The sequence below is a fragment of the Mustelus asterias genome, chromosome 13, assembly GCF_964213995.1.
Source record: "Mustelus asterias chromosome 13, sMusAst1.hap1.1, whole genome shotgun sequence".
In the NCBI taxonomy this organism is placed as follows: Eukaryota; Metazoa; Chordata; class Chondrichthyes; order Carcharhiniformes; family Triakidae; genus Mustelus; species Mustelus asterias.
The window spans coordinates 14,372,916-14,400,802 of record NC_135813.1 but is presented as its reverse complement, the minus strand read 5'-3'; the positions used below and the strand labels follow the sequence as shown (position 1 = coordinate 14,400,802).

The 27,887-nt window shown below is 48.0% G+C and overlaps 1 protein-coding gene across 1 annotated transcript in view; it reads right to left on the bottom strand.

Moving 5' to 3' along the window:
• stom (stomatin) overlaps window positions 1–27,679 on the bottom strand; it is a 57,517-nt gene extending 29,838 nt beyond the window's left edge. Inside the window, exons 1-3 of the mRNA XM_078226377.1 lie at window positions 27,546–27,679; window positions 10,282–10,385; window positions 8,094–8,166 (exon numbers count right to left, since the gene is read on the bottom strand). Of these exons, the coding sequence (XP_078082503.1) occupies window positions 8,094–8,166; window positions 10,282–10,385; window positions 27,546–27,666 (298 nt within the window). The 5' untranslated portion in view covers window positions 27,667–27,679. The remainder of the gene's footprint in view (window positions 1–8,093; window positions 8,167–10,281; window positions 10,386–27,545) is intronic.
• Between the last annotated feature and the right edge of the window lie 208 nt (window positions 27,680–27,887).

Below are 27,887 nucleotides of genomic sequence, written 5' to 3'. Positions count from 1 at the left end.
CTGGTACACAAGGCCCTCCTGAGAGATACACGATAGTTCAGGTACACAAGGTCCCCGTGTGACATACACGATAGTTCAGGTACACAAGGCCCCCGTGTGATATACACGATAGTTCACGTTCAAAGGGCTCTGCAATGGCCAAGGGTTGTGTGTGCTTCTTCACATATTTGGTTACAAGTCTGAACTTGTCTACCGGTTGCATAACATCACACAGCAAGTGGCAGCAGTGAAGACCCTGGTTAAAAATAACCGCAACAGCTGGTGCTAAACCATCTCTGACAGCCCACAGGCAAAAAAAACAAGCAGCTTCAGCGAGCTAATGCACCAAAAAAAAACTCCCTCAAAAAAAACAGCAGGGAACTTACTGAAGGAGCGACCAGAATGTGGAACTGCCTACCACCGAGAGTGATCTGAGTGAATTGTGCAGCAACTAGACAAGCTTATGGAGGAATGGGAAGGGTTAATGGGCCTAATTCTGCTCCCATCTCTTATGGTTACGATGGAAGGTTTGGATGAGGAAAATAAATGAGGGGAGGCTCGAGTGGAGCATAAAGACTAGCAGCAGCTGTTGGCCCAAATGCAAACCCGAACATCATTTGGAATAAAGTCCACGTGAAAGTCCCACAAGACAATCTGCAAACGCTTTGGGGACTTGATTAAAACAAAATCCACCCCCGAATGGATAGCAGCAGCAGCAGTCACAGGGTGGGAGAATTGGTTAGAAACTGGTTTGCAAAGTGACAGTAAGTCACGGAAAAATTTCCCCTCCCACACAACAACGTTTGATCTGACCAGGGATAATGATGCATGCAACAATCTACCCCAGATCTGCACTTCACTCTCAGCAGTTACCAGAGTCAAACACACCAGAAGTGGGGTTTCCAACACAGAGGTCAGCTACAATGCGGTCGCAGTCAACCAGAGATCACTGCTGCCTCTTAGTCTTGGCCACAGACATGTATCGTTTCCTGTCTTACTGTGATGATGTGCATTAGCCGCACACAAACTGGCCCCAAACCCGCCTGAGAATTTAATATCCGTTTGGCGTCATGGGGCCACGTTGGTTAACATGTGGGTGTTGCAATGCCCCCAATCTCACATCACGTCGGAGGATCGTTATTGCGAATAAGCAAAACATCACTTGGGACTGGAGTCCCTCAGTCCCATCATTCGCAGTCTGATATCCAAAGCACACTGAGGCTCGAGGCACAGCAATGCATCGTTTGTTTTGAAGTCTTTTAGGATACAGATATATTGTTTAAAGTATGTTGGGTCCCAGACACACTGTGGTGCAGTGAAGTGAGATGCCAGGAAGGGGGCAGGGACAGGTGTAGCCGACTCACTTCGTAAACCTGAACTCCAACGCAGTGTCTAAAATAGATGTTTAACAGCATCTAATGCACGGCTTTGCTTGAAATGTCAGGCACAGCTTGTTTAAATATTTGTACACTCACTCACACGCAATTTACCAAGAGAGAACATAGTGCCAAATGATCAGGTTGCACTAATGTTCACAAAGCTCTCTCCAGGTTGCAAGAGCTGGATTCATAGTCAAGATACGTTGGCACAATATTAAATCAATCGCAGATTAGAAGCCAGAGGCTAAATGCAGTCTTAATGCCGTTTATTTTACCATAGTTATCAGGTCTGCTAACAATGCTATTTAGTCTTTGGATCCCCCTGTTAAATGAGGCCTGTCACACGGTGGTACAGTGATTAGCACGACTGCCTCATAGTGCCAGGGATCAGGGTTGAATTCTGGTCTGTGTGGAGTTTGCACATTCTCCCCGTGTCTGCGTGGGTTTCTCTCCAGAGATGTGCGGGTTAGGTTGATTGACCATGGGAAATTGCCCTTGGTGTCAGGGGGATTAGCAGGATATATCTGTGGGGTTACGGGGTAGGGGTGGGGCCTCCTTCTGCACAGTGGGGATTCGATGACTCTGTGAACTCGGATTTTGCAAAATAAAGCTCACAAGTAAGCTGAAACACTCACTGTGCACATATAAATGTTATATGCAACCCCTACTTTGATATTTATTGCCAAGTTGCTACTTATTTCCTGCTATCAAGTGCCTACCCACCCCCTCACTCCCACTCGCTGTATTTCAAGGTAGCAACTCACAGGCACTTTACTGAAGTGACCACTCTGCATGAGAGTGTTATCACAGTGAACGCCAGCTGACTATTTGACCACAGAGGGCATGACAACTGCGTCCAAGCGGATAGAACCGCTCGCAGGTGCCCTCCAGCACGTCTCCCTGGGTCAGGCTTGGCATTGAGACCCAAAGACCAACCACTCACCACAGCCCTGCCACGAAACCAGGATCCCTCCTCCACACCACGCAGTTACCACCCTGTGGCAGCTCTACCCAGTCACGAGTCCGCTTGTGCAGACATGCACAAACATCAAGATTTATTTTATAAATAAAGTGGAGCCTACACTATCGCAAAACCAGGCAACCATCTTTCTTAGAACAGCCTCAGACTAGGGGTTCAGGGGCATATTGGTCACATTGCTGTACGAGTAAATCCAGGGGCCCAGATTAATGTTCCAGAGATATCGTTAAATTAATGAATAAATACAGCATAAAATGTTATTAACACTAATAAGGGTTGTGAAACTACCAATTATTGTAAAAATCCATCTGGTTCACTACCGTACAGAATGGGGGAATCTGCCATATTAACCTGGTCTGGTCTAAATGCGATTTTCTTTATTCATTCGTGGGACATGGGCGTTGCTGGCTGGCCAGCATTTATTGCCCATCCCTAGCTGCCTTTGCTCTGAGGGCAGTTGAGAGTCAACCACATTACTGTGGCTCTGGAGTCACAGGTAGGCCAGACCGGGCAAGGACGGCAGATTTCCTTCCCTGAAAGGACATTAGCGAATCAGAAACAAAAACAGAAAATGCTGGAGAATCTCAGCAGGTCTGACAGCATCTGTGGAGAGAGAATAGAGCCAACGTTTCACGTCTGGATGATTCTTCTTCAGTGAACCAGATGGGTTTTTCCGACAATGGTTTCATGGTCATCAGTAGATTCTTAATTCCAGATTTCTTTTAAAAAATTGAATTCAAATTCCATCATCTGCCGTGGCGGGAATTGAACCCGGATCCCCAGAACATTAGCCGAGTTTCTGGATTAATAGTCTAGCAATAATACCACTAGGCCATCGCCTCCCCGAATCCAAACACACAACATGGTTGAGTGCTAACCGCCCTCTGGAATGGCTGAGCAAGCTGTGCAGTTGTATAAAACCGCTACAGAAAATAACTTCTTGTGGGTGTACCTACACCACACAGACTGCAGGGGGGGGGGGGAAAGAGAGAGAGAGAGAGAACAAAGTGGGAAGTCACGAAGCCACTGTCTCAGCCCAACAGTTAGGCAGAGGGAAGATAATTGTACATTAAAAACAACTGCAGCATCCAGGCAAGGAGCAGGAAAGCAGTTGTCAGAGACTGGGATGGACCTTCAGCTACCTGGCAAATCCCGCAGATTTCCGATGGGTTTTCCATTACCATTTGCCTTTTAACAAAATACATAGGCAGCTGGGTGTTAATTTCGACGAGTTAGCACCGAAACCCACTGCTTGGGCTTTTCCAGTCATAACAAGGAATATTAGTTAGATTTTATAGCCACGCGTGCTCAACAGCCAGCACTGACATGATGGGTGGAATGGCCTGCGCCAATGCTGCGACCATCTGTCGCTGCAGTGAAGCTTTACTTGTCGGACCTTGTACAAGTTATGCCATCAAATGTCTGCCCCGCATTAGAAAAACACGCCAATATTCTAGCTCAGCGGTAAGAAAGGTTTCAGTGTAAATGGAATTGTCATCCAAGCACAGCATTGAATTGCATCAGCGGAACGAGAGGGGAAAATGCAACAAAATCTGGACAATATCCAGGCTTGGGCTGACAAGTGGCAAGTAACATTCGCGCCACACAAATGACAGGCACTGACCATCTCCAATAAGAGACACTCTAACCACCGCCCCTTAACATTCAATGGTGTAACCATCACTGAATCCCCCACTGTCAACATCCTTGGGGTGATCACTGACCAAAAACTCAACTGGACTCACCACATCAACACAGTGGCTACAAGAGCAGGTCAGAGGCTAGGAATACTGCGGCGAGTAACTCACCTCCTGACTCCCCAGAGCCTATTCACCATCTACAAGGCACAAGTCAGGAGTGTGATGGAATACTCCCCAAGTGCCTGGATGGGTGCAGCTCCAACACTCAAGAAGTTTGATACCATCCAGGACAAAGCAGTCCGCTTGATTGGCACCACATCAACAAACATTCAATCCCTCCAATACCGATGCTCAGGAGCAGCAGTGTGTACTATCTACAAGATGCACTGCAGCAACCCACTAAAGGTCCTTAGACATTAGTTTCCAAACCCATGACCACTTCCATCTAGAAGGACAAGTGCAGCAGATACATGGGAACACCACTCCCTGCACGTTCCCCTCCAAGCCACTCACCGAACTTGGAAATATATCACCGTTCCTTCTCAATCATTGGGTCAAAATCCTGGAATTCCCTCCCTACCGGCATTGTGGGTCAACCCATAGCACGTGGACTGCAGCGATTCAAGAAGGCGGCTCACCACCACCTTCTCAAGGGCAACTAGGGATGGGCAATAAATGCTGGCCAGCCAGCGACGCCCATGTCCCACAAATGAACGGGAAAAAATGAACTGAAAATACCAACTAAAGATCACAGGATAGTCGCTAACACATCCAATAAAGGAGCTCACGAGAAACTCCTCTGCTCATGTGGTGAGATCAAGGAACTCGTTACCACACAAGAGTCACCAAGGCAAAGAGTGTAGATGTATTTAAAGGAAAGCTAGATCAGTACATGGGGTAGAAAGGATTAGAAAGAAATGCTGATAGCGAGAGATGATGGAGGATGGGAGGGCACTCATGTGGAGCATAGATACTCGCACAGAGCAGGTGACCGTTTCTGTCCTGTCCATTCTATGTATTTCTCCATAGTACTAAGCAGGATTTTACACTCTTCCCCCCCCCCCTCAGGCCCCTCTCTCCCTCCCCTATGGCGGGTTCTCCCGGACAGCTCAGGCAAGCCACACAAAATGCCGTAGAAACGGGCAGGACCAGAAAACCCTATCGGTGGCCAATGGCCACGTCACAGGGAGAGGGCGGAAATCCCACCCTAACACCATTTAGAATCCAATGACATTTAAGTGAAGGATCCTTTTCACCTGATCCATTTCCTGAGCTTATATTTACAAAGTAACCCTTTGGATCTTGCTGGGAGGCCAGACACAAGATAACACAGCCACAAATCAGGACTGCCAGAAAAATAAAATACTCTGGCTGGGTTCCAAGATGCAGTCGCAGGTGTACAGTTTAACAGTGTGGAATTAAAACAGCAGCTTTTTGTTCTGCATTGAACTAAATCCACTGACAGATATCCAAAATATCAAATTACACTGAAAGCCAGAACAAAGGCTACATCTTACACACACACCGGCTTCAGATAGTGCGCGCACAGGCTTTATGAGATGTACATCAGCTATATTATCTGAATCCCACTCAGTGGAGGAGTGAAAACAATAGTCAGGATTGGTTCCTTTCTTCCACTATTAACAGTGGAGCTTTCTTCCTGACCTAACTTCCCCCAGATTTCTGGTAATTCCCCCGCGCTTCAGAGACAAGTAATCTGGAAATGGGGTTCTGCCACGAGGAAGATCCAATTTTTTTAACCCGCCCCAAAACGCACAGCATCATTGTGAATGCCGGGCAAAGTCATCCCAATGGTCGCCAGTCACCAGGGAGTAGAGAGACTGGCAAAGGGAGCAGAGGAACATATCTCCAGAGGCAGATAGGAAAAACAATAATGGGTCATGCACCCGCATTGCCCCCATAGCCTTCCCAAATCCCAGCAACGCCTTTGATGTTCCTTGTAACATTTCACATGCTTATGTTGGGGGAGGAGGGAGTTGAAGTGTAATGAAGTGAGGGTGCTGGAAAACAGGATAAAATCCGGCAATCCCATCAGTCGATATGAAGCAAGTGTTGACTGCCAACACGCAGCCTTCAGAGGAGGAGGCAATAACAGAGACCGAAAGAAAAAGAGAGAAGTACAACATTCAAACCAACACTGTCAAATGACACGGACCATTCTTTGGATCACAAACAAAAACCCCTCCTACGCCTCTCGAGACATGTTGCCTCTTTATTTTAATAAGGCAGGAGCAGAAAGCAGCAACGCCCTCCCTGACCCGGAAGGGGGTGAAGGAACGGAAGTGTTTAGAAGCTCCCCCACCCGACTACCTCCAGATAACAAACACTGATTGGGGTGAATATCGTTTTTTAAAACATTGGTCCCGAATCCTCCGCACGCCATCACGGGATTGCTGTGCCAGCACAGCAGAGAAAGCAACAGCGTGAGGAATTCAAGAATGGCCACTTAAGGCCTGCTGAGGCCTGGCTGACAGTGCACGTGGAACCAAACCCCAGTGTGAATCGGTGCCTCGAGAGGAGAGGAGGGCGTGTATTTTTTAAAAAGCAGTGTTACATTTGTTTCACAATCATAACGCTGAGGAATCATAATTTGTTTCACAATCATAACCCGGAGGAAACCCATGCGGACACGGGAAGAACTTGCAGGCTCCACACACTAACCTCCTGTGGCATCATCCACAGCTATAGTGCTTCACAGGAACACTATTAAACCCACAATTGCTGCCAAGCTACATTACACAACCCCCAATAGGGCAGGCAAACAAAAGCTCAGTCAAAGGGGTGGATTTTAAAAGGGAGGAGAGCGAGAAGTATAGAGGAGGTTCTTTTTGGGGGGGGGGGGTATATTCCAGAAATTCCAGAGTTTTTAAGTCCTTGGCAGCTGAAGGCACAGCCGCCAGTGGTGGAGTTATCAAAATCGACGATGCTCAAGAGGCCAGAGTTAGAATACCACGGAGATCTGAGGATTGTAGAGCCAGAGGAGACTACGGAAATATCAATAACGATTAAGGAGGGTTCAAAAGCGAGGTTAAAAATGGTAAAAGTAGAGGTGCTTAATGGAGAGTCAATACGGGTCAGCACAGGAGGGTGCAGTTTAGTTTATTAAATATACAAGCAAAGGCTTTCGAATGGGTGGAGAAAATATTTACGAGAATGGTTCCAGGGATGAAGTTCAGTTCAATGGGCAGTTTGGAGGCGAATGGGCAACATCGATAGAGAGAAACTGATCTCACTGCTGAAGGGTCAAAAATCAGAGGACTCCGGTTTAACCAAGGGTGACATGAGGAAAATCTTTTTTTTCTTTAATCAGTGAGGGGCTAGGATGGCACAGTGGTTAGCACTGCTGCTTCACAGCATCTCCGCTTCACAGCGCCAGGGACCTGGGTTCGATTCGTGGCTTGGGTCACCGTCTGTGCGGAATCTGCACGTTCTCCTCGTGTCTGCGTGGGTTTCCTCCGGTTTCCTCCCACAGTCCGAAAGACGTGCTGGTTAGGTACATTGACCCAAACAGGCGTCGGTGTGGGGCAACTAGGGGATTTTCACAGTAACTTCATTGCAGAGTTAATGTAAGCCTACTTGTGACACTAATAAACAAACTTTAAACGGATCCGGAACGCACTGCCCGACATTGCGTGGTGGAGACAGATTCAATCAGGCCTTTCAAAAGCAAACTGCATAAGCACTCGAACAGAAACCATTTCCAACGATAGTGGGGAATTATCCGAGATGCTCTGACAGAAGAGCTGCACAGACACGATGGGCCAAATGGCCTCCTTCTGTGCTATAGCCATTCTACGACCGGCAAAGAGCCTTCAGGAATTCAGTCGGCAGCGCTACCCACCATCTTTTAATGATTTATAAATAAGCAAACATTTGCCTATAGGATCTCCATTCTAGACGGTTAGATGTTGATATGGAAACAGAACCAAAATTCATGACACCAGGAAGGACATGCACAAAGAGGATTTAAATGGAATGACTACTGGCTTTTAAAAGAAGAATTCTGTAAAGAGTGGACCGAGAACTCAAAAGTACTGACTTATATCAGGCAGCTTAGGAGAAATGGACTGGTGTTTAATTTCCCTTGGTCCTTACCTGGCCCTTTGGCTCCTCCTGCTAGGATGCGACCAAGTCGAAATATGATAGCTCGCTCATACTCCTTGACAATCTGTGACAAAGAAGGAAAAGAAAGAAGATCTCATTTGGTTCACAAGCAGATACTACAGGAAGCCGTGTCCTAATTAAATGGCGATTGCTCAACAACAAAAAAATACCCTCCACTTTAAAGGATAACTTCCTGTCACCGTGGGTTGGTTTGACTTTTAACAACACCAGGTTAAAGTCCAACAGGTTTATTTGGTAGCAAAAGCCACACAAGCTTTCGGAGCTCCAAGCCCCTTCTTCAGGTGACTCACCTGAAGAAGGGGCTTGGAGCTCCGAAAGCTTGCGTGGCTTTTGCTACCAAATAAACCTGTTGGACTTTAACCTGGAGTTGTTAAACTTCTTACTGTGTTTACCCCAGCCCAGCATCTCCACATCTTGGTTTGACTTGTCAGTGAGTCACAGCTAACTGTCACTATTTTAGCCAAAACTCAGTCCAGTTCACTCTCCACTTGTTGTGAATGAGTCAGCAACCATTTCGCCAGGCGGTGGATTGTAAAGAATCTCAATTAGAAGGCCACTAGAATGGGAGGGCGGGGGAGAGAATCATTGTGGTGCTATGATGATGTCTGGTGGGGCAATGTCACGAGGGCAGAAGGCACTCTTTCACAATAGTAGTGTTGGGAATAAGTAAGCTGCCAGGTATCCAAAACGGGAAAACCTTCCCCACATGAATGGGCCTCAAAGTAGCTCCAAAAGATACCTTTGAGCGGAGCATGACTGATTTTACAACAACTCTGCCAGAGATGGAGTTGCCAGTCCCAAACACTCTCCAACTTTCAGCCAAGTCATTGCTCATTCTGCGGTTGACACTAGTCCTCATCTTCATGCAGAGTGTTCATTCGCAACATGAATGTGGCTGTTGCTCTGCAACCGAGCTGCTTCTTTAAAGCACAGAGCTCGGACGGCAGTCGCCATCTCCAAAAAAAAAAGTACATTTTAGACAAAAATCTCCTTCCACCATCTCCTTTTCACCAACCCCAGCCGCCAGATCACCCACTCACGGCGAGACAAAATGCAAAGCAATTTCTGAAAGGTCAGCATTAAACCTGTCCCATCAGGAGAGATCCATTCCAATCTCTTGGTTTGCAAGATTAAGATAAGGGCATTTTGGCCACAGCACAGCAATATTCTTCACATTAGGAAAGGGCTCTTTGATGATTTAGAAGAGATCAGACGTGAGTGGGGTTTCTTGCTGGATGCTGGGTCCCGGCTGGTTATGGTAGATAACACTCACTATTATCCTGCTCACACGCACAGCTATCTAAACCTTTATAGAGGGAGCTGCATTCATCAGAATTATCTAAACACTGGAACAATAGGAATCCAGCGGGGCTGCTCCCACTTTGTTTTGCTCTTTAGAATTTGAAACTTCGAGTTACGCAATCCTTGGCTTCAATGAAAAATAAAAATAAAATCAGTATTAAAGCCACTGTTATAGGAAGGGGCTTATCAGCGGGTGCCAAGGATTGCATCATCAGGGGTGGCAGGCAACAAACCTCCCAAGCAGCGGAGCCCAATAACGTTTGCTCTTTTGAGTCAGTTCGGCTCCTTAATGTGTGCGCGGCCTTGACTTTAGAAGGCGTGTGGGCCTGCGTGTCTGCAGGTGTGGCCTTACTTTTATAAGGTGTGTGCATATGGGCTTACCGTTATAGCGAGTGTGCGCGCGCGAGAGAGAGAGAGAGAGAGAGAGAGAGAGAGAGAGTGTGGCCTTATCTTTATAGTGAGTGTGTGTGTGCATGAGTGTGGCTTACCTTCATAGCGAGAGCGTGTGTGTGTTTGTGTGTACGCGTGTGCATAGCCTTACCTTTACAGTGACAGTGTGCACGCGCGCGTGAGACTTTACCTTTATAGTGAGAGCGCGTATGCGTGAGAGACTGTGACCGTACGTTTATAGCGACAATGTGCGTGCATGTGAGTGTGTGGCATTACCTTTATAGCGGGAGTGTGTGCACATGAGAGAGTGTGGTCTTACCTTTATAGCGAGAGTGCGCATGCGCGCGCATATGCATGGCCTCACCTTTATAGCAGGAGTGTGTGCGCGGGTGAGAGTGTGGTCTTATCTTTATAGCGGGAGTGTGCATGCGTGTACGTGCATGTTTGCGTGTGTGCATGACCTTACCTTTATGCACAACCAGATGGACAGGGGGAAACTGATTAACATGAAGAAATAGGACAGGATAACCAAGACCCAGCCACAACATCCCAGACTCACATCGGACTGATCTGTAAAGACAAAGGAGAACAGATTTGAATGCTGCTTTGTAAAAGTGAGCGACTGAACTTGAAGCTATACACCAATAAATAATTATCAGCAAAAGTAAATCCTAACGGTAAAATGTGGATTTAAGATGGAAAGTCCTTCTCGGGTTATTGTTTCAGGGGAAAGAACACCAGGGTTTAGATCAATGGGAACATTCCAAGTGATCAGGGTCATCCAGACTCGATTTTCTCTCCACAGATGCTGTCAGACCTGCTGGGATTCTCCTGCATTTTCGGTTTCAGATTCCAGCATCCGCAGTATTTTGCTTTTACCAATAATCTATCTGCATTAGTTTGGCAGAGGCTTTCAAACACCAAATGGGGGAGCTACAATGTCTCTTCTGGACTTACATCCATAACGGTTTGAAGCCGACAAGGCCATTCAGCACATCTGTGCTAGCCCTTTGCGACCACACCCTTATCTCCCTCTGGTGCCGACCACATGATAGCCCTTGACAACATCGGTGTAACACCGTGCCCGTTAATAAGCAGTCAGAATTTTGATTGGTTCTCAGAGAAGGAATTGTTCCGAGCAGCTAGTCAAGAGATTAAATATCTTGACATTGTTTATTCATGTACTATATTCAGGTCAATGCAACAAAATAGTAAAAGTGGTAATAATGCTGACTATTTTTCAACTAAACACCTTCAAACCCATAACCTTTGGTGTTTGGGGGGGGGGGGGGGGGTGTTATGGTTATAACTCATTATGAAAAATATTATTGTAGACAGTTTAAATTTCTGCATTTGATGACTATGGTTGGATATGCGATTGCACAATGTTAAATGTTAAACTCCTGTAAGCGAGCTTGTGTTTCAGAGTCTTAGCGCTGGGAATTGCATCAACGTGACACCCAACTGCCTTGGCAGCCCTGGTCATTCAGTACCTGAAGCCGACAACTCAATGCAAAGTTATTTTATGAAAAACCACTGCTGTCCAACAATGGAAGCACCTCCCATATTTACTTCTATTGTGCTGACATCTGCTCCATCCCTCATAAATTATTCACCTTATTTAACACAAGAACTGACAAGTGTAAAAGCTGCTCAGATGCAGTATTTTAAGCACAAACTATATTGGTATGCAGCAATTAGTTTCAGGAACTATTCGCCTCCTGTATATTAATTAAATCAGCTTGGGCTGATTAGAATCATAGAATCCCTACAGTGCAGGAGGAGGCCATTCAGCCCATCGAGTCTGCACCGACCACAATCCCACCCAGGCCCGATAACCCCGCAGCACGGCCAATCCACCTAACCTGCACAACTTTGGACTGTGGGAGGAGACCAGAGCACCCGGGGGAAACCCACACAGACACAGGGGGAAATGTGCAAACTCCACACAGACAGTGACCCAAGGCTGGAATTGAACCCGGGTCCCTGGCGCTGTGAGGCAGCAGTGCTAACCACTGTGTTACCGTGCCGCCCAATTAGTGGCAAGTAATATGCGTGCTAGAAAATGCCAGGCAATAAACCATCTCCAACAAGAGAGAACCATCTCCCTTTGACATTCAACAATATTACCACTATCAACATTCTGCGGGTTACCTTTGACCAGAAACTGAACAAGCCATATAAATACGCTGGCTACAAGAGAAGAGAATTCTGCAGAAAGTAACTTGCCTCCTGACTCCCCTAAGCCTGTCTGCTGTCTACAAGGCACGTGGGCAGCCTGGTGGCACAGTGGTTGGCACTGCAGCCTCGCAGCGCCAAGGATCTGGGTTCAATTCCCAGTTTGGGTCACTGTCTGTGTGGAGTCTGTACATTCGCCCCGTGTCTGCGTGGGTTTCCTCCGGGTGCTCCGGTTTCCTCCCACAGTCCGAAAGACGTGGTCAGGTGAATTGGCCATGCTAAATTCTCCCTCAGTGTACCCGAACAGGCGCCCGAGTGTGGCGACTAGGAGATTTTCACAGTAACTTCATTGCAGTGTTAATGTAAGCCTACTTGTGACACTAATAAATAAACTTAACTTAAAAACTTTAACTTAAAAGGCAGGAATTTGATAGAATGCTCTCCACCTGCCTGGATGGGTGCAGCTCCAGAAGCTGGACACCATCCAGGCAAAGCAGCTCACTTGATTGGCACCCCATTCACTACATTAAACATTCACCCCCCTCCATCACCGACGCACGGTAGCAGCAATGCGGATCGTCTATAAGCTGCACGGCTGCACCTCACCAAGGCTCCTTCAACAAGAAGAAATTAAATATAGTTCTTGGGGCTAAAGGGATCAAGGGATATTGGGGGGCAGGGAAAGGTGAGATCAGGATATTGAATTCGATGATCAGCCATGATCAAAATGAATGGCGGGGCAGGCTCGAAGGGCCGAATGGCCTACTCCTGCTTCTAGTTTCTATGACAGCACCTTCCAAACCCATAACTGCTCCAATCTAGAAGGACAAGGCCAACATCCACGTGAAAACCTCACCACCTGTACGTTGCTCTCCAAGCCTCCAAGGTTATTCACTTTGGAAGAAATAATAGCAAATTGGATTATTATCTAAATGGAAAGAAATTACAACATGCTACTGTGCAAAGGGACCTGGGGGTCTTTGTGCATGAGACACAAAAACCCAGTCTGCAGGTGCAACAGGTGATCAAGGCGGCAAATGGGATGTTGGCCTATATCGCAAGGGGGATAGAATATAAAAGCAGAGATGTCTTGCTGCATCTGTACAGGGCATTGGTGAGGCCGCAGCTGGAATACTGTGTGCAGTATTGGTCCCCTTATTTGCGGACGGATATATTGGCCTTGGAGGGAGTGCAGAGAAGGTTCACCAGGTTGATACCAGAGATGAGGAGTGTTGATTATGAGGAGAAACTGAGCAGATTGGGTTTGTATTCGTTGGTATTTAGAAGGCTGAGGGGGGATCTTATAGAGACCTATAAGATAATGAAGGGGCTGGATAGGGTAGAGGTGGAGAGATTCTTTCCACTTAGAAAGGAAGCTAGAACTAGAGGGCACAGCCTCAAAATAAAGGGGGGTCAGTTTAGGACAGAGTTGAGGAGGAACTTCTTCTCTCAGAGGGTGGTGAATCTCTGGAATTCTCTGCCCACTGAAGTGGTGGAGGCTACGTCGTTGAATATGTTTAAATCACAGATAGATGGATTCCTGATCGGTAAGGGAATTAGGGGTTATAGGGATCAGGCGGGTAAGTGGAACTGATCCACTTCAGATCAGCCATGATCTTATTGAATGGTGGAGCAGGCTCGAGGGGCTAGATAGCCTACTCCTGCTCCTATTTCTTATGTTCTTAAGCTGCACCCCATCCTGACTTCAAACTAGAATTGCTGTTCCTTCATTGCGGCTGGGTCAAAATCCTCCCTGGGGATACCTACCACAGGGACTGCAACGCCCCAAAGCGGCAGCTCACCACCACCTTCTCAAGGACAGTTGGGAGTGGGCAATAAATGCTGGCCTCGTCATCCCATGGGAAATAAAATAAAATTACTGGGTGAACCGCAAATACCAATGAAATGAAAATAAAGACTCTCAGCTCTTTGATCTTAAAGAAAAGTGATTTGAGTTTGTCCATTTTGTGGTTTATAGCGTATTCACTAAATCTCTCCCCATAGGTCGAGCCTATTCCTCAATGGGTTGAAATGGATATGGAAAATTCAACATTTTCCTCCTCCACCGTTGCATTCACACCCCAGCTCCGGACTGCTCACACAATAATCATTCATCAACATTGTCGGTGCAGGCTCAATGGGCTGAAATGCCTCCTTCTGCACTGTAGATTCTACGATGACTTCTCAAGTTTACAGCGGAACGAAATCTGTTTTCCGCAGTTACAGGAAGGGTCCTGACCATCACGCACAATAAACATTTTAGTCCACTGGCCCAGTGAGTTTCTTCTTGGAAAGATCATAGAACAGTACAGCACAATACAGGCCCTTCGGCCCTCGATGTTGTGTCGAGCTTTGTCCGAAACCAAGATCAAGCTATCCCACTCCCTATCATTCTGGTGTGCTCCATGTGCCTATCCAATAACCGCTTGAAAGTTCCTGAAGTGTCCGACTCCACTATCAAAGCAGGCAGTCCATTCCACACCCCAACCACTCTCTGAGTAAAGAACCTACCTTGGACATCCCTCCTATATCTCCCACCATGAACCTTATAGTTATGCCCCCTAGTAACAGCTACATCCACCCGAGGAAATGGTCTCTGAACGTCCACTCTATGTATCCCCCTCATCATCTTTTAAACTCAAACCCCCTGTTAATAAACGCTAACAAACTATAGGCCTTCTTCACGGCTCTATCCACCTGAGTGGCAACTTTCAGAGATCTGTGGATATGAACCCCAAGATCTCTCTGTTCCTCCACATTCCTCAGAACCCTGCCATTGACCCTGTAATCTGCATTCAAATTTGTCCTACCAAAATGAATCACCTCACACTTATCAAGGTTAAACTCCATCTGCCATTTTTCGGCCCAGCTCTGCATCCTATCAACGTCTCTTTGCAGCCTACAACAGCCCTCCACCTCATCCACTACTCCACCAATCTTGGTGTCATCAGCAAATTTACTGATCCACCCTTCAGCCCCCTCTTCCAAGTCATTGATAAAAATCACAAAAAGCAGAGGACCCAGCACTGATCCCTGTGGTACACCGCTGGTAACTGGTCTCCAGTCTGAAAATTTTCCATCCATCACCACCCTCTGTCTTCTATGAGATACAGTAAGAAGTCTCACAACACCAGGTTAAAGTCCAACAGGTTTATTTGGTAGCAAATACCTTAAGCTTTCGGAGCACTGCTCCTTCAGGTTTATTTGGTAGCAAATACCATAAGCTTTCGGAGCACTGCTCCTTCAGGAGCAGTGCTCCGAAAGCTTATGGTATTTGCTACCAAATAAACCTGTTGGACTTTAACCTGGTGTTGTGAGACTTCTTACTGTGTTCACCCCAGTCCAACGCCAGCATCTCCACTTCTGAGATAGCCAGTTACTTATCCAATTGGCCAAATTTCCCTCTATCCCACACCTCCTTACTTTCTTCATGAGCTGACCATGGGGGACCTTATTAAACGCCTTACTAAAATCCATGTATATGACATCAACTGCTCTACCTTCATCTACACACTTAGTTACCTCCTCAAAGAATTCAATCAAATTTGTGAGGCAAGACTTACCCTTCACGAATCCGTGTTGACTATCCCGGATTAAGCTACATCTTTCCAAATGGTCATAAATCCTATCCCTCAGGACCTTTTCCATTAACTTACCGACCACCAAAGTAAGACTAACCGGCCTATAATTACTAGGGTCATTCCTATTTCCTTTCTTGAACAGAGGAACAACATTCGCCACTCTCCAGTCTTCTGGCACTATCCCCGTGGACAGTGAGGACCCAAAGATCAAAGCCAAAGGCTCTGCAATCTCATCCCTTGCCTCTCAAAGAATCCTAGGATATATCTCATCTGGCCCAGGGGACTTATCAACCTTCAGGTTTTTCAAAATTGCTAATACATCTTCCCTGAGAACATCTACCTCCTCCAGGCTATCAGCCTGTATCACACTCTCATCCTCAAAAACATGGCCCCTCTCCTTGGTGAACACTGAATGAATACTTTTCTTCATCGCCTCTCCTATCTCTTCTGACTCCATGCACAAGTTCCCGCTACTGTCCTTGACCGGCCCCAACCTCACCCTGGTCATTCTTTTATTCCTCACATAAGAGTAAAAAGCCTTGGGGTTTTCCTTGATCCGACCCGCCAAGGACTTCTCATGCCCCCTCCTAGCTCTCCTAAGCCCTTTTTTAGTTCATTCCTTGCTATCTTGTAACCTTCAAGCAACCCAACTGAACCTTGTTTTCTCATCCTTACATGCGCTTCCTTTTTCCTCTTGACAAGACATTCCACCTCTTTTGTGAACCATGGTTCCCTCACTTGGCCATTTCCTCCCTGCCTGACAGGGACATACCTATCAAGGACACGCAGTATTTGTTCCTTGAACAAGCTCCACTTTTCATTTGTGCCTTTCCCTGAGAGTTCCTGTTCCCATCTTATGCTCCCTAATTCTTGCCTAATCGCATCATAATTACCCCTCCCCCATTACAAACCTTGCCCTGCCGTATGGCCCTATCCCTCTCCATTGCAATAATGAAAGACACCAAATTGTGGTCACTATCTCCAAAGTGCTCTCCCACAACCAAATCCAACACTTGGCGCGGTTCATTACCCAGTACCAAATCCAATGTGGTCCCACCTCTTGTCGGCCTATCCACATATTGCGTCAGGAAACCCTCCTGCACACACTGTACAAAAACTGCCCCATCCGAACTATTCAACCTATAAAGGTTCCAATCAATATCAATATCCAGATCAACACTCTAAAAGCACAACACGGCAGGCGCTGGAGATCTGAGTGAAGAGAAAATGCTGTAAATACTCGGTGAATCAGGCAGCCTCTGGTGGAGAGAGAGAAGCTGGATTAACCTCCAGGTCAATGACCCGATCAGACCTTCCAAGCTGACGAAAGGTCATAGAACCGAAACGTCAACTCAGCTTTTCTTTCCACAGATGCTCCCCGAGTATTTCCAGCACTTCTTTTTTTTTATCATTACAACAAGGCTTTGGGAATAAAGATGTGGAGATGCCGGCGTCGGACTGGGATGGGCACAGTAACAAGTCTCACAACACCAGGTCAAAGTCCAACAGGTTTATTTGGAATCACGAGCTTTCGAAGTGCTGCTCCTTCATCAGGTGAGTGGAGGTTACCTGGTGTTGTGGATTTCTCACTTTGTAAATAAAGGGGGATATGCAACTCTTAACTCAGCAAACACAATAAAGACGTAGTTTTTTACACAAAATTGCTGAGAGATTTGGTATATTCGTACCAATACACTATGGGGAAAAGAGTGCGAGAAAACAACATTTATTTTTCACAGGTTGTGGGGATGTTGTTGCCCTTGAACTTGCTGAACGGTTCAGAGTCAACCACTCTGTGAATCTGGAGACACATGTAGGCCAGACCGGGTGAGGAAGGCAGATTTCCTTCTCTAAAAGGACATTACCGAAGAGCTTTTAATGACAATGGTCACCATTTCTGCGACTAGCTTTCGACTCCAGATTTTTTATTAATTGAATTTATGTTCTATCAGTTGCTGTGGTGGGATTTGAACCCGTGTCCCCACAACACTAGCCTGGTCTTCAGGATCACTGATCCACTGAAACAAGCATTACCCCACACTTCAGAGAATAGAATCCCTACAGTGCAGAAGGAGGGCATTCCCATCGAGCCTGCACCAACAACAATCCCACCTAGGGCCTATCCCCGTAACCCCATGTATTTACCCTGCTAAACCCCCTGACAGTAAGGGCCAATTTAGCATGGTCAGTCAACCTAATCCGCACATCTTTGGGCTGTGGGAGGAAACCCACACGGACACGGGGAGAATGTGTAAACTCCACACAGACAGTCACCCGAGGCCAGAACTGAAATCGGGCTCCTGGCGCCGAGAGGCAGCTGTGCTAACCACTGTGCCACCCAAGAAAAACTTGAAGTAGTAAGACCAATTTTAATTCAAATCGGGCAGGATTTTCCAGTCACGCCCGCCTCAAGGCTGGAAATTCCTGCCTGAGATCAACGGGGCCCTTAAATAGCCCGCAAAATTTTCTGTCCCACCCGTGATGATTCCCGCGGTGGGTGGAACTGGAAAATTTACCCCATCGCCTCAACTTATCCCAACTAGGCAAAACAAAACCGCTCTCTCCGGAATACAAGTGAAGCTACGGTGGTCGGCCTGGATATTTCTCTCAGTTCGAAGTGGACAGTTCGAAGACGTCACAGAGCACTCTTTGCTGAAATTCTAGCGACAGCACGGCAATCATTAGGACAAGGATTCCCCACCGCACTTGGAATGAGCCTCACATCGCAATAAACTGCTCCGCTGTAATCAGCTAATGATGTCAACTAGTTACAGTAATCCCCTGCATATTCAACTTGATAATTAACCCTGCAGAGCTCATCCTTCAAGACCTACTGGAGAGTCTTTAATTAAACACAGTACTTTCGAAACCTCACTGAAGGAAACTGGCGTTGTCTTAGCTTCAAACAGCTTTCACTTCGTTGGACATATAGAACTGCAAGTGGCGGAGGCAGAGGCAGAGCCTTGCATTTATAAAGCACCTGCCTTGGCTGAGGAACGCAAAGTGCTTTACAGTCAATTCCTTCACAATGCAGTCACTGTCGTAATGTTAGAAAGGTGGCAACCAATTTACACGCAGCAAGGGCCTTCAAAGCAGCACTCTGACAAACGAGATAATCCGGTTTATTGATTTTGGTTCCTGGATAAATATTGGCCAGGACGCCAGAAGGTGCGCCATGGAATTCTGTACATCCACTCGAGGGCAGGCAGGCACCTCAACTACTACTACCCCCCCTCTCTTTCTCCCCCCCCCCTTCCTTCTCTCCCCCCTCAGCCCCCCCCAGGAGGGTTCATATAGATACCGTAGTCAAGTCCCTGGAGCTTTGAGCCATAGGCCTTGACCTGATGACCTGATGACCTTCCGACTTAGGATGCAAGAGCACGACTCACTGAGCCATGACAGAATGTCAAATTGGTGGGGACAGGTTGGCCACTTGATGAGAATGATCCTGGAAATGAGAAGCCTGATACATGAGGAAGTTTGAGGACTCTGGGTCTGTACTCAATGGACTTTAGACAAACATGGGGGGAATCTCATTACAGAATACTGAAAGGCCCGGATAGAATGGAAGTGGGGAAGATGTTTTCATTAGTAGGAGAGACTAGGATCCGAGGGCACAGCCTCAGAGTAAAGGGACGACCCTTTAGAACCGAGGTGAGGAGGAATTTCTTCAGCCAGAGAGGGTGGTGAATCTATGGAACTCATTGCCACAGAAGGCTGTGGAGGCCAGGTCATTGAGTGTATTTAAGACAGAGATAATAGGTTCTTGATTGACAAGAGGATCAAAGGTTACGGGTAAAAGCAGGAAAATGGTGATGAAAAACATATCAGCCATGATTGAATGGTGGAGCAGACTCGATGGGCCGAATGGCCTAATTCTGCTCCTATATCTCATGGTCTTAACAGGAGGGGCTGTGTCAGCCCATCAGAGGGAAAGGCAAGTTAACTGAAGGCTGTTCCTTCAGAAGAAAGCTGCACTAAAGATGAAAGTTGGCATCTGAGGGTGGGAGAGATGCCACACAGCTGGACATCGTGAGTCTGGCTTAGGGACACTGGTTTGCTTCCCGAGGATGTGGATGGCAGCATGGCAGAGATGGAGCTAGGGAGTGGAGGGTGCACACCAGTGTCCTCAAGCCTCACCCACCTGGTTTCTAAAATCTTTTTTGGACCCTCTTGCGGGTATTGAGCTATTTGTTAGAATTGTCAAATAAAACAACATAACAAAAAAGAGTAAAAAAAACAGGAGGGGTTGGGAGACAAAAAAAGACACACACACACAAAAGGGAAGGAATTTTAAGGAATCCTTTGAAGAGATGAAGCAAGTTGCTGAGATAGAGAGCTGTGGCAAGACAAGAGACTTGGTGTCTGAAGGAACAGCGGCTGAGGGAAGTGGAAAGTGGGGTTGCCAACCCTCCAGGAGCCTCCAGGACTTGAAGATCAAACTCCATGACACTGTTGTGTACAACCTGGAGGGAAACCATCGGGACATGAAAAAAGTGGTCATTTTCTTTTCACACTTCTCTTTGCCAGATATATAAATATTGAAAGTGAGGGGTGTGGAGTGGGGAGGCGGGGGGGGGGGAGGGGGTCTGTTTGGCTGACAGTCAAGCATCATCCAATTGGGTTTTGAATCTTCTTGCTTTCCAGCTGACACAGGAAGGCAGTGCGTCACCAGGACAGACATGTTGGCCAAAGAGTGGCTGGGGCGTCCGGGAGGGGAACAAGTCATGAGTTGAAACCTCCAGGGATGCCTTGCGTCATGTTGTCAACCTTAATGGAGAATGTAAAGTGAGGGTGACGTCAAGAAAGCATTGACCAAAAATTCAGGGAAAGCTGAAGGAATGTCTGTCATTGGTGGAGCAAAGTGGGAGGGGATGCACAAGGCTGGAGTTTCAGGGTGGGGGGAGCTAAGATTGGCGGAGGTTCAAGAGGACAGTGGGGTGGCACAGGGATTAACATGACAGGATTGTAAAGAATATTGTTGATGAACAGATGCAGAGCTCATTAATAGGCCTGTACCCCACTAGGCTTAGACCGAGGAGGAATATTGCAACGGTCATTACAGAAGCTGGAAAGTATGACTTCACTTCCATTGACATTTAGCCAAGAGAAAAGATTATTACTGATGAGTAATGTCCAATTTCATCAATGATTTACCTACAAATGGCTAAAATTTAAACCTGTCCCAGCATTCAAAAACTGTTTAGTCCTGAACCTTATGAAGGGAATCCAAGGTACAGGAACCAGGGTGCAAAAAGACTTGCAATCTATAAAATGATGATGCAATAATTCTATACCAAAGTACCAGCAAATATAAATCTGCAAAAACTACAATGATTTTAATGTCAAATTTCCACCTCAGGATTTAAACAGCTCCGGACAATTAAACCTTCAATATATAGAATTTACATCACATGACAGGTCACTCTGTGCAACTGCTCCTTGCTCCCTTAACTCTTGAACCATCTCCCATCTTTCTTCATCTCACTGTCAGTGTAAGTGTCTGCTTGTTTCTTGATCACGCACTTGCTCAGTTTCTAGAACTCACTGTTAAATAAAGGGGTGCCCATTTAAGACAGAGATGAGCAGAATGATTTGCTCACAGAGGGGGCGGGGAGTCTTTGGAACTGTCTTACTCAAAGGACGATGGAAGCAGCATCTTTTTTAAGGTAGATTCTTGGGAAGCAAGGAGTTGAAAAGGTTATTCTTTGGGGAGATGGAGGGGTGGGGTAGTAGATGGGAATATGGGGTTGAGGTTACAACCAGATCAACCATAATCTTATTGAATGGCGGAACAGGCTCAATAGACCAGAAGACGTGGGAGCAGAAATAAGCCATTTGGCCCATCGAGTTTACTCTGTCATTCAATGAGACCACGACTGATCTGATAGTCCTCAACTCTACTTTCCCGCTTTATCCCCATCAGGTGGAGGCAGGGGGCCCACATTCTAACCACTAATAAGCATTAATCTAAATTCTCGACTGGATTTGTCGCTGACAGTGCTACATTTACGGCCTCTGGTTTTAGACAAGTGGAAAGATATCAGCTAAAAGCAGAGTGTGCGCTCCACACCATTCACCAACTGCAGGACCCATTTCACTCATGTCCAGCACGATCTTCCTTTAGCACAAGCATCACTGCCTTGCCCTCAGCACTCGTGATGATAGGGCCAGAATCTCAAGACAGGTAGCTGGGTTAAGTCACTGTGATCTACCTCCGATGAAGTGCTTCTTTCTCTCCCCGTGTACTCTGGAGAAGTTGGGCAGACATGCTGGTTATAGGTTGCCTTTGGAGTATTGTGCGCAGTTCTGGTTGCCACACTACCAGAAGGATGTGGAAGCTTTGGAGAGAGTGGAAAGAAGGTTCACCAGGATGCTGCCTGGTCTCGAGGGCGTTGGCTATGAGGAGAGGTTGAATAAACTAGGATTGTTTTCATTGGAAAGATGGAGGCTGAGGGGAGACTTGATAGAGGTCGACAAAATTGTGAGGGGCATAGACAGGGTGGATAGTCAGAGGCTTTTTCCCAGGGTGGAAGTGTCAATTACGAGGGGGCACAGGTTCAAGGTGAGAAGGGGAAAGATTAAGGGAGATGTGCAGGGCGGTTTTTCCATGCAGAGAGTGGTGGGTGCCTGGAACTCGCTGCCAGAGGTGGTGGTGGAAGCAGGCACATGAGGAACATTTAAGAGGCATCTGGATGAGTACATGAATAGGGAGGGAATAGAGGGAGACGGACCGAGTAAGGGCAGAAGGTTTTTTTAAAAATTTAGTTAGGGCATCATGATCGGCACAAGCTTGGAGGGCTGAAGGGCCTGTTCCTACGCTGTACTTTTCTTTATTCTTTGGAAGTGGTCCAAACCTAGTGGGTGAAACTATTTTCAAGCTCCCAACATTTCTAATTCTGGCAACTTAGCATGAATATTCCAGAGTGGTTTAACGGGTCATGGCTAAATATTGAACCACACCAGTCCTGTTTAAAATCAAGTTAAAACATATCTGAAGATGATGCGGGAAAGCTAGAAAATAAAATGGAAGAAACAAACTCCAACTTTCTATGACTTCAGAAATAGCTTGCAAGTTTTCCTTTCAAGACTGGATTTCTGTGTTGTTAATAAAGGTCCAGCGGCGAGTGGGTAAAATATTCACACCACCCAGATATTTACACCCTGCAGTGCAACGGGAGATTTTATCTTTCTGTACGTTCCTAACTTTTAAACATAACGCCTGTCTGAAGTACTTGCGGTCACCACTTGTGGTCGCAGTACTGAGAATGATTAGAGGCAGAGAATTAACAAGTAGCAGATCACAGATTAAAGCACGTTGGCTCAAGTACAAACTATTCCTGTAGCACATTTGTACCAGTGCAATTAATAAGGTGACAATTCAAGTTAACTGTGATTTCCTCTTGCCTTCCCCATTTCCACTACTGCCACCTTCCCTCAACGTACATCTAGTCTTTGCTGAATTAGAATTTGATGGGCGCTGGCTATCCTCTGCTATTTGGCCCACTAGTCATGTGGTAAGTCGAGGCCTGCTATTTGACTGCGAGAAACATCACAACCGGATCGCTCTGGCTGCCAGGGAAGGGCTGCGGGCTCGTGATCAGGATCAGAAAAATTGCCCAAGAGCAAATACTAATGACAGTATCCTCACCGTAGCCTGGGGTCAGAGGTGGCACCTTCCAGCTAGTTTGGCCCACTGTGATAACTGGAAATTTCCAATCACGATTGCTCAACAGGTATTTAATGAGTCACCAGCACCTGCCTAAAGCTTCCCACGCACCGGCTCCCACGCGATCCGCATATCAACTCTTAGCTGCCCTCTGAAATGGTCAAGCAAACTACTCGAGGGCAGTTAAGGATGGGCAACAAATGCCAGTGATGCCCGCATCCCATGTAAAAAGAGGAAAGAGCGTTTAGATCAATGAAGGTGGCAGGATGGGTAGCGAGAACATTTAATGAAGCATATAGTATTCTGGGTTTTATTAGGGGCATAGAGTACAAGAGCAAGGAGGTTTTGCTGAACTTATACAAGATACCAGCTAGACCTCAGCTGGAATATTGTGTACAGTTCTGGGTGCCACCCAAAGGAAAGATATGAATGCATTGGAGAGAGTGCAGAAGAGGTTTACAAGAATGGTTCCAGGGATGAGAAACTTCAGGATAGATTGGAGAGGTTGGGACTGTTCTCCTTGGGGAGGAAAAAGCTAAGAGGAGATTTGACAGAGATGTTCAAAATCATGAGGGGGGCTGGACAGAGTAGATCGGGAGAAACAGTTCCTGCTCGTAAAAGGGTCCAAAACGAGAGGGCACAGATTAAAGTTGATTTGCAAAAGAAGCAAATGTGACGTGAGAAAAATCTTTTTCACACAGCGAGTGGTTGGGGTCTGGAATGCGCTGCCTGGAAGTGTGGAGGAGGCAGGTTCAATCGAGGCATTCGAGAGAGAACCAATGGGCAAGTGAAAAATGCAGGGGAATGGCACTAAGTCATAATGCAGAGAGCCAGTACAGACACCAATGGGCCAAATGGCCGCCTTCTGCACCATATCAATTCTGTGATGTACACTATATAATGCTTATTCCACCTTCAGAATGGAATGAAAATTACACATTTGACTAAGTCGCTGAAAATGTGGAAGTACAGTTTGATTTGATAGGGGAGAAACTGAGAGGTTGTTTCTGCCTGGCTGGGGAATCTAGAACTTGGGCGCAGTCTCAGAGTAAGAGGCTGATCATTTAGGACTGAGATGATGAAGAGTTCCTTCACTTAAAGGGTTGTGACTCTTTGGAATTCGTTGCCCACAAGCGGATGACCCTTTGTTAAATATATGCAAGCCTGAGATAGAGAGGTTGCGTAACTCAGGTAAGCGAGGGGATGGGAAGTGGGCAGGAAAGGGATGAGGCAAGTAAGCTGCAATGATTGCATTCAAAGGCAGTGCGAGCGTAGGATTCATCCCTACTCCCAGTTATTTATCAGTGTCACAAGTCGGCTTACATTAACACTGTGAAAATCCCCGAGTCGCCACACTCCGGCGCCTGTTCAGTTACATTCCGGGAGAATTTAGAACAGCCAATGCACCTAATCAGCACGTCTTTCGGACTGTGGGAGGAAACCCACGCAGACACGAGGAGAACATGCAGATTCCGCACAGATAGCGACCCAAGCTGGGAATCGAACCCAGGTCCCTGGCGTGTGAGGCAGCAGTGCTAACCCCATAACATGAGTTACGTTCTAATTTCACGATCTTCGCCACTACAATAAATCAATTTCCCAAAAGAGGAAGAGGAAGCCACAGGAAGCACGTCCGTAAATAGGAATCTGATTTATTGCCACTAGTTTGGAGTAATTCAGGAAGGCCGGACCTCGATTACACCCTCCTCTGCCACCGAGAAATCGAGGGGAGAAATAATCATTGCCCCCTGTGCCCTCTAAGGTAAACTATTACAGGGCAAGAGGCCACAAGTGAATTAGAAACGCAAAATAAAACTGTACATGTCAATTAGATAAAGGAAACATTATTTATCTAAAAGTTACATTTCCCCTGCCAACTACTGCCACATTTACTGCAAAGGGTTCACTCTCCCCATCAAAAAAGACAACCCCAAACAAACTTCTCACTTTTAAGATGTTTTTCACAAAAATTCCTCATACAATAAACAAAAGCTGGACTCGATCTTGCTCACATCTCTGTTGGGAACATTGTTTATATTACTGCATTTAGCAAAGAGGGAATCATCATGATATTAGATTTCCTTCCTGGAATATCTCTGCCCAGTTAAAGCTCGAGGTTCACAAAAATTCAGGAGGCTAATTCTCTCTCTCTCTTCCCCATACACACGCTTTTTTTTCAAAAAAATATGTCATTTAAAAGCACCAGTCCCTACAGAGGCTCCCCACTCCTGCTGCATTTCCTGTGGGATAAACATGAAAAGAGATAGGGGAGGGTGGGTTCAGAGGATAGAGGATGTTAATGCCCGTCACAGAGGGGGTGCATGATCATGGTAACTGGTGTAAGATTTCATCGGCTGGAGACTCCTTGGAAAGGGAGTCAGTCTTTGAATTGGTGAGGGAGTGGGGGGGGGGGGGGGGAGAGAATAAATTTAAAGAGAGATAAGACAGTTTCTGCAGGTGGAGTGGGGGGGAGATGAAGGGGATTCCAGTGCCTTGGAGGGGGGGGGTGAAGGGGATCCCAGTGTATTGGGGGGGGGGGGGGTGAAGGGGATCCCAGTGTCTGGGGGGGGGGGGGGGGGTGAAGGGGATCCCAGAGTATTGGGGGGGGGGGGGTACAGTGTTTTTTTGGGGCTCAGTGTTGGGGGGTCACAGTGTATTTTGTGGGGGGGGGGGGTGAAGGGGATCCCAGTGTCTTGGGGGGCTCAGTGTTGGGGGGTCACTGTGCATTTTGTGTGGGGAGGGGGGGCAGGTGGTGAAGCGGATCCCAGTGTCTGGGGGGGGGGGGGGGGTGGTGAAGGGGATCCCAGTGTCCTGTGGGGGGGGTGAAGGGGATCCCAGTGTCCTGTGGGGGGGGGGGGGTGGGTTGAAGGGGATCCCAGTGTCTTGGGGGGGGGGGTGAAGGGGATCCCAGAGTATTGGGGGGGGGGGGGGTACAGTGTTTTTTTGGGGCTCAGTGTTGGGGGGTCACAGTGTATTTTGTGGGGGGGGGGGGGGTGAAGGGGATCCCAGTGTCTTGGGGGGCTCAGTGTTGGGGGGTCACTGTGCATTTTGTGTGGGGAGGGGGGGCAGGTGGTGAAGCGGATCCCAGTGTCTGGGGGGGGGGGGGGGGGGGGGTGGTGAAGGGGATCCCAGTGTCCTGTGGGGGGGGTGAAGGGGATCCCAGTGTCCTGTGGGGGGGGGGGGGGGGTGGGTTGAAGGGGATCCCAGTGTCTTGGGGGGGGGGGGTGAAGGGGATCCCAGTGTCTTGGGGGGGGGGTGAAGGGGATCCCAGTGTCTTGGGGGGGGGGGGTGAAGGGGATCCCAGTGTCTTGGGGGGGGGGGGGTGAAGGGGATCCCAGTGTCTTGGGGGGGGGGGGTGAAGGGGATCCCAGTGTCTTGGGGGGGGGGGGGGGGGTGAAGGGGATCCCAGTGTCTTTGGGGGGGGGGGTGAAGCGGATCCCAGTGTCTTGAGGGGGGGGTTGGTGGGGATCCCAGTGTCTGGGTGGGGGGGGGTTGATGGGGATCCCAGTGTCTTGGGGGGGGGGGGGGGGTGAAGGGGATCCCAGTGTCTTGGGGGGGGGGGGGTGAAGGGGATCCCAGTGTCTTGGGGGGGGGGGGGGTGAAGGGGATCCCAGTGTCTTGGGGGGGTGAAGGGGATCCCAGTGTCTTGGGGGGGGGGGGTGAAGGGGATCCCAGTGTCTTGGGGGGGGTGAAGGGGATCCCAGTGTCTTGGGGGGGGGGGGGGTGAAGGGGATCCCAGTGTCTTGGGGGGGGTGAAGGGGATCCCAGTGTCTTGGGGGGGGGGGGGTGAAGGGGATCCCAGTGTCTTGGGGGGGGGGGGGGGGGGGTGAAGGGGATCCCAGTGTCTTGGGGGGGGGGGTGAAGGGGATCCCAGTGTCTTGGGGGGGGTACAGTGTTTTTGGGGGCTCAGTGTTGGGGGGGGGGGGGAGCAGCCGCCTCGGCCGCAGATTCTCCGCCTTCAGTCGCCGGGACTGCGGAGAAATAAATCACAGGATGTGAAGAGCGGGAAGGCGGCGGCCCCTCTCTCCCCCTCCCTCTATCTCTCTGCTTTTCTCTTTCTCCTTCCCTCTCTCCAGCTCTGTCTCTATTCAGGGAGAAGCTGCGGGAATAAATCCGCAGCCTGAGAGCGAGGGGGGGCACGGACACAGCCTCGCGCTCCCTCACCATCCCTCTCACTCTCTGTTCCTCTCCCGCTCTGTTTATTTCTCTCTCTTGCTCCTTCCCTCTCTCTCTATACCTCCTCCTCCTCCTCTATTTCTATCCCTCTCTCTCTATATATATATTTCTATCTATTTCTCTCACCTTTATCATCAACGCGTCGAACTTTCAGCTGATCCGCCGCGTCCGCCTCCATGGCCGCCGGCTTTACTCTGTTGGAGCCGAATACGGGACTCGAGTCGCCGCCTTCACCCGCCAGGACCATGGAGACCCGCCCCCAGACTGGCCCCGCCTCCAGACTGGCCCCGCCTCCAGCCCAGCCTGCCCCCGCCTCCAGCCCAGCCTGCCCCCGCCCCCTGCCCAACCTGACCCCGCCCCTCCCTCAGCTTGGCCCCGCCCCCAGCCCTGCCCAGCCTGGCCCCCCTCCCCAACACTATCCCCTTGGGCCAGGCCAAATCCGGACCGCCTAGTCCAAATCCAGTTTAA